Source organism: Castor canadensis, chromosome 6, assembly GCF_047511655.1.
Source record: "Castor canadensis chromosome 6, mCasCan1.hap1v2, whole genome shotgun sequence".
Classification (NCBI taxonomy): domain Eukaryota; kingdom Metazoa; phylum Chordata; class Mammalia; order Rodentia; family Castoridae; genus Castor; species Castor canadensis.
The window spans coordinates 6,582,268-6,592,838 of record NC_133391.1 but is presented as its reverse complement, the minus strand read 5'-3'; the positions used below and the strand labels follow the sequence as shown (position 1 = coordinate 6,592,838).

The 10,571-nt window shown below is 42.2% G+C and overlaps 1 protein-coding gene across 1 annotated transcript; it reads left to right on the top strand.

Annotated features, from left to right (window-relative positions):
• Positions 1–324: 324 nt before the first annotated feature.
• Positions 325–7,416, top strand: Gjc3 (gap junction protein gamma 3). The gene is made up of 3 exons (XM_020187380.2): positions 325–689; positions 6,026–6,808; positions 7,111–7,416. Exons 1-3 carry the CDS (start codon positions 539–541, stop codon positions 7,116–7,118), a joined length of 942 nt encoding a protein of 313 aa, XP_020042969.2. The 5' UTR covers positions 325–538; the 3' UTR covers positions 7,119–7,416.
• Positions 7,417–10,571: the final 3,155 nt, after the last annotated feature.

The window sequence follows — 10,571 nt, the reverse complement described above, 5'->3', positions numbered from 1 at the left end:
AGGGAATTCTGGTTCTAGCAATGGCAGAAGGAATGGGTGTGGGGAGAGGTGTCTCAATTCCTACTGGGCCTGGTGGGGAGGGATGGGGGATCCCTCGATTGCTGAGGGGACATGGAGCAGATTCCCATCATGCTTTGAGGAGAAATCTGTGCTATTTCTTCCAGCCAAGAGGAAAGGGTATCCTGAGGTCACCATGAATTATGTGATGGGGGCTTCCTGAGGAAAGAAAGCAAACACCACACCCCTCCCTACGCACCTGCACACACTCTTCTGTGGGTAAACTTTTTTGGATATTTTGGGTAGTTGAGTGGAGGGCTTAGCAGGGATTTAATGTTATCTGCTGTTGTCTGCAAGACACCATGCTGGAAACATACTGCAATCCCACTTGGATTGGTCTAAGAATCCCAGACTCCACTCACTTAGAGAACACACCCCTCACTCTCAATAACAGAGTTATTCTGTAGAGCTTGTGCCGTCACAGCAGGGCTGCCTGATCCTCAAGTTGCAATTCTTTTATTCTGCGCAGAGTTTGTCAGGAATGAAAAGGGGAGGGGGAAGGAGTGGGTGGCAGCAGGAGGCAGGGCTGGGGAAAGAGCCAGGACCATGCTTGGCTCCAGCCCGGGGACTCTTCTCTTGGTCTCTTTCCTCTTTGATGGGTGCTTCTGCTCTGGGCTTCCAGGTGAGTGCAGGTGAGTACCTGGTTAAAGAGAAGCCCTGTTGATTCAGGGCTTCAGTGGTGATGGGGGCTTCCCTGGCCTCTGGAGGCATTTCTCCAAGTCTGCTGCCCACAGGAGTCACTTGAGGGATATTATTAATTTTCTGATATGATCTCTGCCTGAGAGTCTCCATTCCTGCTGCTGCTTCATGCCTTCTCTTTGAATAGAAGCATCTAGAATGTTTTTCCAGAGCAATGAACCTGGCTCTGTCTTGACAGGTCCCACCCTCCTCATTGGACCCACTCTCCCTCTCCCCTTAATTCCCTGGGAGGGATTCTGCTACTGGTGGAATCCCGATGTTTTTCTCAAAAGAGCATGAGATGCTTTGAAAAATTCTTACTAAAATCATGATGGAATTAAAAAAAATCTGTTTAGATACTTGAAAATCTGCTTAAACTCTGGGATTTCCTTCCTTGTTCAACTGTCTTTTTTTTTTTTTTTTTTTTGGCAGGGTTAGGGATTTGCTGGGGTTTGAACTCAGGGCCTACAGCTTGAGACACTCCACTAGCCCTTTTTTTGTGATTTTTTTTTTCAAGACAGAGTCTTGCAACCTATTTGCCCAGACTGGCTTTGAATGTGATCGCCCAGCTTTCTTGCTCAACTCTTGAGTTCATATGTATTGCTCTGCTCACTAAAATCTTGAAAGGACTCAGATGCTACCAACTCCCAGACAAACTTACTTGCAGACTGTTCTCCCACTCTTGGAAAGCGAATGGTGTCCCCTAAGTTCAGATTTCAATAATGTAGAGCCAAGGACTCTGGTAGCAGCTCTGCTTCCCTCTCTGTCTCAGTTCCTGAAGCCTTGGGGTTCAGCCTGGGGGCCCTGGTCCCTCTCTGTCTCAGTACCTGAAGCCTTGGGGTTCAGCCTGGGGGCCCTGGTCCCTGTGGGGCAAGGCTGCAGCCTTGTTTGTGGGAAGAGGACAAGGACCTCAGGGAATGAGACAAGTGGCTGGGGACAGCTGAATCAGATGCCAGAGACCTAAGAAAGACCTCGCCAGGGTCCCAAGAAAGCAGGAGAGAGGGAGGAGAGGGTAGTGTTGTACAGGAAACTCCTTTCTTTTTAAAAAAAAAAACCCATTTTATTAGCATATATTAGTTGTACAGGGAGTATCATTGTGACATTTCCATATATGCTACAGGGTACTTTAGTTAGGTTCATTCCTACCATCATTCTCCCCCATCACCCTCCCCCTACTTAAAAATGATTTCAATGTTCTATTTTTAAACAAGTATATAAAGTACATAGATCATATTCACCCACATTTATCCTCTCTGTTTCCCCTCCCCCTCCCACTGGTACCCTCCCTCTAACAGGACCTGTTTTACATTTCTGTCCTTCATTATTTAAGTGTATCTTCATTGTTCAAAAGGGTTTCACCATGGTATTTTACCAGTGAGGATATTGTACTTTAATAGTCTGACTGATTATTACTCCTGCTTAGCTTTCCCACCTATCCCCTATTATTTAACATAGGAAACTCCTTTTGATCTGCAGACAGGGATATGGACCTTGGTTTTTTTCTCTATTTATTTATTTATTCATATGTGAATACATTGTTTGGGTCATTTCTTCCCCCTGCCCCCGCTCCCTCCCTCCCCCACCCCTCACTTCCAGGCAGAACCTGTTCTGCCCTTTTCTCCAATTTTGTTGAAGAGAAGACATAAGCAATAATAAGAAAGACAAAGCGTTTTTGCTAGTTGAGATAAGGATAGCTATACAGAGAGATTTCTAGCATTGCTTCCATGCACAAGTGTATTACAACCCGAATTGAGTCATCTCTACCTGATCTCTTCACTACTTCCTGGTCACCTTCCCATATTGACCTCTGTCGCTTTAAAGTTTCTGTGTTAGTTCCTCTGGAGTGGGGACATCAAATGCTTTCATATTTTGGGTTTTCTACCTATTCCTGTATCTCCTGTAGGTGCTCTACCCTTGTCTTGTGATCCAAGTCCAACCACATTGCTGCATTTGCCCTAGATCTAACGTCCACATATGAGGGAGAACATATGACATTTTCTTAATCCATTAGTCAGTAGTGGCTAATAGTAGTGGCTGTTTCCATAACTTGGCTATTGTGAATAGCGCTGCAATAAACATGGGTGTGCAGGTGCCTCTGGAGTACCTAAGTCGCATTCCTTTGGGTATATCCCTAGAAGTGGGATTGCTGGATCATATGACAGATCTATGTTTATTTTTTTAAGAAGCCTCCATATTGTTTTCCAGAGAGGTTGCACTAGCTTGCATTCCCACCAGCAGTGTACGAGGGTTCCTTTTTTCCCACGTCCTCACCAACACCTGTTGGTGGTGGTGTTTTTGATGATAGCTATTCTAACAGGGGTGAGGTGGGATCTTAGTGTGGTTTTGATTTGCATTTCCTTTATGGGCAGAGATAGTGAGCATTTTTTCATGTGTTTTCTGTCCATTTGAATTTCTTTTTTTGAAAAAGTTCTGTTTAGTTCAGTTGCCCATTTCTTTATTGGTTCATTGATTTAGGAGAGTTTAGTTTTTTGAGCTCCCAGTATATTCTGGTTATCAGTCCTTTGTCTGATGTATAGCTGGCAAATGTTTTCTCCCTCTCTGTGGGTGGTCTCTTCAGTTTAGAGACCATTTCTTTAGTTGTGCAGAAGCTTTTTAATTTTATGTAGCCCCATTTTGGACCATGGTTTTGTCTGAACACTCCAGAGGACTCAAATGTGTATAGAACAGGTATCATTTTGATGACAACTTCTGGGGGCAAGGACAAGGAAGGATAGTTAGGATTAGATAGTTGGGCACTAAATCAAGGGGTTCTCAGGTAAGAGGTCTGTAGTGAGCTGTGAGGGCTTCAGTTCAGTTCTGAGAAACTTTGGGAGGACATTTGTGTGCCTAACCTGGGCCTCAGGTGGGCACTGGACATAGAGGGGATGAGGCGCCAGAGATACTCTGGAAAGTACTCAAATTCCTGACACTTGATTATGACAGGCCTGTGCCTTGTTCAAGTCCTGGTCTGCTGGAAATGTGTTCAAAGGGTGATGTGTACTTTGAAGTAAGATGAGGCTGAGAACTAGAAGTGACAATTTACCAAATCAGTATTTGGTCTTATAACTCTCCAGGAATGCTAGCTAGGGCAGAAACCCTCAAAGTCCTGGAACTGCTTCCCTTCCATTCAGGGACTCCATAGACTTATACATTGGGATGGGGCTGTGGGTACCCTCACAAATGGAGTTGGTTGAGTGAGGATGTGTGGCTGACCATCCAAAGGTGGAAATGCTTTGAGATGCTCTTCTACTGACATCTTGCTTCGCAGAGCTGGTAACTGAGGCCAAGAGTGGAGAAATGATAGTGCTACCTTGAGGGGTAAATTTACATCTTAGGACAATTATCAATGTTGAGATATTTCTGGTTGCCACACTGTGGTGGGGGGAGAGAGGTGTGCTGCTGGTGTTTCATGGGTAGAGACCAGGGACACTGCTAAACATCCTAGAGCTCACTAGGACAGCACCCACTTCAAAGCACTATCAGGTTCCAAATGCAATAGTGCCAACACTGAGCAGTCTAGTGCCAGTGCTGGAACTTGACCTTTTTTTAGGTCCTCTGCGAGGACCTAAATGCCAACCCAGATAAAACTGAGTCAAACATTTATTAAGAAATTATTTTTTTTCCAGGCACTTCACTAAGTGTTTTCTCCCCTGAGGGATAACTACAGATTGAGTGTCATCCCTTATGTACAATGCTTGGGATCAGAAGTATTTAGGATTTTTTTGATTTTGTAATATTGGCATTATATACATGTATCTATCTATAGCTATGTATGTATCTATCATCTATATTTACATATCTATGTTTCTATGTATCTATGAATCTCTGTATCTATCTCTGTATGTATGTATGTTATCTATTTAGCACCTATATGATATTTTGGCATGGAACGCAAGTCTAAGCACAAAACTCACTTCTACTTCACACATACACCTTATATACATAGGCTGAAGATAATTTGATGTGATATCTTTGGTGCACCTGTGTTTCTTTTATTGTACAAAATAATGGGTGTCATTATGACAGTTCCACATGTGTATACATTGTACTTTGAGTCTATTCATCCTAATACCATCCCTTGTCCTTTCTCCCCATCCTTGGATCCCTCCCCCCAAAAGTAATCCCTCATTTAGGTTAATATTTTTTATTTGTTTGCTTGTATTTATGGATCTAGATTTTGCATATTTGTCTTTCAGAATCTGGTTTATTTTGCTTGATATCTTGACGTCCAGTTCCGTCCATTTGCCTGACATGACATAATTTCATCCTTTCTTATACTGAATAATATTCTACTGTGTATATATACCACATTTTCTTTATCCATTCATCTGTTGATGGGAACCTATATTGATTCCATAACTTGGTCATTGTACCTATGTTTTGACTGCATCTTTCTCACATAACATCAGGTACAGATTTTTCCTCTTGTAATATCATGTTGACTCTCAAAAAGTTTCAGTTTTTGAGCCTGGCACCATTGGCTCATGCCTGTAATTCTAGCTACTTGGGAGGCTGAGATTGGGAGGGTCACAGTTTGAGGCCCGCTTGGGCAAATAGTTTTTGAGACCCCATCTCCAAAATAACCAGATGAAAAATGGACTGGAGGTGTGGCTTAAGTGGTAGAGCTGCTGCTTTGCAAGTGCAAAGCCCTGAGTTCAAACTCCAGTCCCACCAAAAAAAAAAAAGTTTCAGATTTTGGAGCATGTCAGATTTTGGATTAGGATGTTCACCTATAGTGCTTTTTGTTTTTGAGGTGGAACCTTGCTATGTGGTCCAGGATGACCTTGAACTTGTGGTCCTCCTGCCTCCATCTTCTGAGTGCTAGGATTACAGGTTTGCACCACCATGCCTGGCTGTGATTTTGTTTTATGATTATCTTGTATTTCAAAATGGAAAACAGATTTTCTTGACATATATTCACCTTTTCTTCCTCCCTTCCTCCCTCTCTCCCTTCCTCCTTCCCTCCCTCCTTCCCTCCCTCCCTCCTCCTTCTCCTCCTCCTTCCTCTCTCTCTCTGTCTTGGCAGGCATTCTACACTTTAGCTATGCTTTAGGCTGGCCTAAAATGATCTTAAAGACATTTGCTTTGGGTATTTCATTGTAATTGTGCAAACCTGACTCATAAATACTTGGTCATTTGAGCTTCAGAGAGAAGCATAAAGGCTTTCTCCCCAGATCCTGGGGTTAGTAGTGACAAGGAGGCCTGGAGCTCCCTCTAAAGGACAGTATACCTTTATACTGTATACACTATAAAAGTGTATACCTGTACCAATCATTGTTTCTGCTCCAAGGCAGGATGTGTGGCAGGTTCCTGTGCCAGCTGTTGGCTGAGGGGAGCCAGCATTCCACCCCTGTGGGGCGTCTCCTGCTTCCTGTGCTCCTGGGATTCCGACTTGTGCTGCTAGCTGCCAATGGGCCTGGAGTCTATAGCGATGATCAGAGTGAATTCGTGTGTCACACCCAGCAGACAGGCTGCAAGGCTGCCTGTTATGATGCCTTCCACCCTCTCTCTCCACTGCGCTTCTGGGCCTTCCAAGTCATCCTGATGGCTGTACCCAGTGCCTTCTATGTGGGTTTCACCTTGTATCATGTGACTGGGCACTGGGAAGAATCAGAGAAGGTGAAGAAGGAGGAAGGAATCCATAAGGTGGAAAGCAGCAGGGGTGTCTCAGGGTCTGGAAGCCGCCAGCTGCTCTGGGCCTATGTGGCACAGCTGGGGGCTCGGTTGGTCCTTGAGGGAGCATCTCTGGGGGTGCAGTACCATCTTTATGGGTTTGAGATGCCCAGCTCCTTTGTATGTCGCCGAGAGCCTTGTCTTGGTAGTACTACCTGCACTCTTTCCCGCCCTGCTGAGAAGTCCATCTTCCTGAAGACCATGTTTGCGGTCAGTGGACTCTGTCTCTTGTTTACTTTTTTGGAGCTTGTGCTTCTGGGTTTGTGGAGATGGTGGAGGACCCAAAAGCACAAATCTTCCTCTTCTAACTACTTCCCAACTCCAGAGAGCACCTCAAGACACAAGGAACTAACTGATAAGCTCCCACGAATGGAAACTAAAGAGCAGTTTCGAGAAGCAGGTAAGAAGGACCCTAGAGACCCTCTCCATGCCCCCTGGCGTCTCTGTTCTGATGATCTCTACTCAGGCCAGGACCTTCATCCTCTTGGATGCACAAATTCCACACGTTACAAAGTAGATAACCGGTTTCCAGGCAGATATGTTCTGACCACTGCCTTCAACCCATCTTCCAATACTCATCTCCATCAATTGGATGGTTCCTTCCAGTGAATCAAGATGAAAGTGCCAGTTCGTTGGCTTGCCTAATCTTACTCCATTTAGGTCTTTCCTCACTTAGACCTTGCTTGATCTTTTCTTTTGCAGAGATATAAAGAGACCTGGACCTCTTGAAGGAAACACTATGATTGGGACTTCTTTGAAACATCCAGGGAATGGGGACCCATTTCCAGAACAAATTAGAGGCTGTTGAAGGATATCTAAAAGCCATGGTAGGCCATGCTGATGAAAGCATTACCTTGAAGAATTCCTGATTGTGCCTTCTCACCACAATTATCAAGTGTCAACTTCACAATTTTCATGAGCTTGGTTCAAGAGGCAACCAGCAGAAGCCTCCCTAAACCATGCCTCTCTCTTGCCATGCTCAATAAATATTGATGACTGATATTGGCATTCCTGTTGCTATAACCATGCTCTTTCCTGTCTCAGTTACTCCATTTACCTCTTTTCTGTTCCATATTCTCTTATCCCCTCAGCTTCAAAGTTGTATTGTCTGTGAATGCTATCCAGCCCACAGAGTGTGTCATAGGTAGAAACTTTTAATCTTCCAAGTATATGTAGAACACAAAGTCCCTTAATAGTAAGATGAGATTTACTTAATTACACAACCCCATTCTTGGGAAAATTACTGTGAATTCTGAGGCATATGTCCCCTTGACTTTTGGTAGCTTTGATTTCTGCTCAGTTCTCACTCCTCACTTGGGGCACTGCTTGTGTCCGGTTGTCTCTGGTACAGTATCAACTCAACTTGGAGGACCAAGTCCCTGTTTTTTAAACTCTCAACACTGCACAGCAACAGCAAGAGATTTGGGAGTTAACAGCAAGGGAGGTTTGCATTACAATGTGATTCGGCAGATAATTTAAATATGTTGGGATTCAGTTATTTCTGTAGGAGCATATTCCATCCTCCCACTTTTTTCAGAACCCTCTCTTTCTCCATAGTTATTTCTTGCCCACAAAGCCTCAATGAAGACCAATTACCTGGTTTCTTTTTTTTCCTGGAACTCTAAGTTACCCCCAAGTAAGTTAGGAAGTCTCATTACCAAGGAAAGTCATTTGATTCCCCAATAGAAAATTTGGCAACAATTAGGAACAACAACTTTTTTCCTGTTACAGAAATGTTTCATAAGAATCCCTTATTGGTGTAGCAGAGCCCAGCCAAAGTGATCAAGGAGAAAAACAAAGGCCATCATTTTATCATTATTCATTGTTTTTTATTTTTCCTGGTAGTTGAATTCAGGGCCCTGTGTTTGCTAACAGACACGCTACCTCTTGAGCCATGTCCCCAGACCTTTTTGTTTCAGGTGTTTTACAAACAGGTCTTGCCTTTGTGTCTATGTTGGCCTGGTCTGTGGGCCTCCTATTTATGTTTCCCATGTAGCTGGGATGACAGGGCCAGCACACACAGCTTTTATTGGTTGAGATGGGGTTTCATGAACTTTTTTGCTTGGCTTGGCCTTAAACCACAATCCTCCTGATCTCTGCTTCCCAAGTAGCTAATAGTACAAGCATAAGCCACCAAACCTGGCTCCATCATTTTTATTATTAATTCTTATTCCACTCCTTATAAAATAGCTTCATTGAGATACAATCCACATATCCTATTATTTACCTCTTTAAAGTATACAATTAAATGGATTTCAGGATTTCACAGGTTTGTACCCATCAACACAATTTCAAAACATTTTCCTTACCTCAAAAAGAAAAATAGAGGGGATGAAATAATTTGGTTATAATACATGTGTACATGGAAATGTCACAATGAAACCCCCTGTACAGCTATCTTAAACAAAAATGTCATGTTTTATTTTTACAAAAACAGAGAACAGAAAGGCAAAATAGGTCTTGTCTGGGGACTGGCACCAAAGGGAGGGTATAAGGAAAGGGTATAGGAGGGTGAATATGGTGGGAATATTATGTACTTATGTATGAAAATGGAAAAATGAGACCTGTTGAAACTGTTCCAGGAATGGGGGGAGGGGGGATAAAGAAGAATGATGAGGAGGTAAATTCAACATGATATATTGTGAGAACTTTTGTGAATGTTACAATGTACCCCCAGCACAATAATAACAGAAAAAGGAAAAAATAAAAAAAGAAACTAATATGGGTTTAAAGGTTGAAAAATGTAAATGGAAATGAATGGAAACTTCTCTGCCCAAATTTGTTTAATATAAAGTCTGCTGAAAATATCAGAAGTGGAGGTAATTGATCCCACTACCATGAGGTACTGGTAAACACCTTAAGGAGCTCAACTTGTTGTAAACAACAAAATACAATGAATGTTACATTTACATAAGGCCAAATATAAGATGCATTGTTTTATATACAATAACCAAGCCTAACCAAACCAAAACAAATGAAAATAAAACAAAAACTCCTAAACCCTAAACGGTTTAGCTGTTATTTTCAACTCTTCATCTCCCTTAAACACAAGCAATCCCAACCTACTTTCTATCCCTGTGGATTTTTTACACTGGGCTGTTTTTTTCAGTAGTGGGGGTTGACTTCAGGGCTTCGTGCTTGCTAGGCAGGGCTCTATCACTTGAACCACACCTTCAGCCCGTACTCAGGACTTTTTGTATGGATGGAATCATATACTATGTGATCTTTTCAGTCTGGATTCTTTCACTTAGCAGAATGTTCACTCACGTTGTGACACATATCAGCACTCTTCCTTTATGTGGTTGCATATTATTCCTTTGTAAGAAGGCACCACGTTTTGTTTATTTGGAAATTTGTGCTTTTTCAAGTTATGAACACAGCTGCTATATATTCATGTATACATATGTTTTCAGCTCTCTTGAGTAAATACTTAGGAGTTGCATTGCTGGGGCAGGTGGTAACTCTTGGTTTGACTTTTTAAGAAACTGTCAAACTGACTTCCATGGCAGCTGTATTATTTTTACATTCCTACCAGCAGTATGTGAAAGTTCCAACTTAGCCACATTCTTGCCAACTCTTGTTATTGTGTGTGTTTACATTCTAGCCATCCTAGCAGATGTAAGTGGTATTTCATTGTGGTTTTGTCAGCCTCTTTCTATGTGCTTATTGGCCACTTATACACCTTCTTTGGAGAATAACCCATTTAAATCCTTTACTAATTAAAAAAATTAGGTCATTTGTGTTTGTGCTGTTGCACTGTAAGAGCTCTTTATATATTATGAATATTAAATACATATCAGATAAATTGTTTCCAAATATTCTCTCCTACCCTGTGGGTTATCTTTCACCTTCTTCATAGTATTCTTTGACTCATGAGTTTTAAAAATTTTTGATGAAGTCCAATTTATTTAATTTTTCTTTTTTGTTTGTGATTTTTGTGTCATAACTAAGAAGACATTGTTAAATCCATGAAGATTTATACCTATGTTTCCATCTAGGAATTTTATAGTTTTAACTTTTGCAGTTTTTTTCTTTTTGAGACAGCATCTTGCTATGTAGCCAGGCTGGCTTCAAACTCACTGTCCTTCTGCCTCAGTCTCCCAAATGTTGGGATTACAGGCATAGGATACATGCTTGAATCTCTAATCAGTTTTGAATTAATT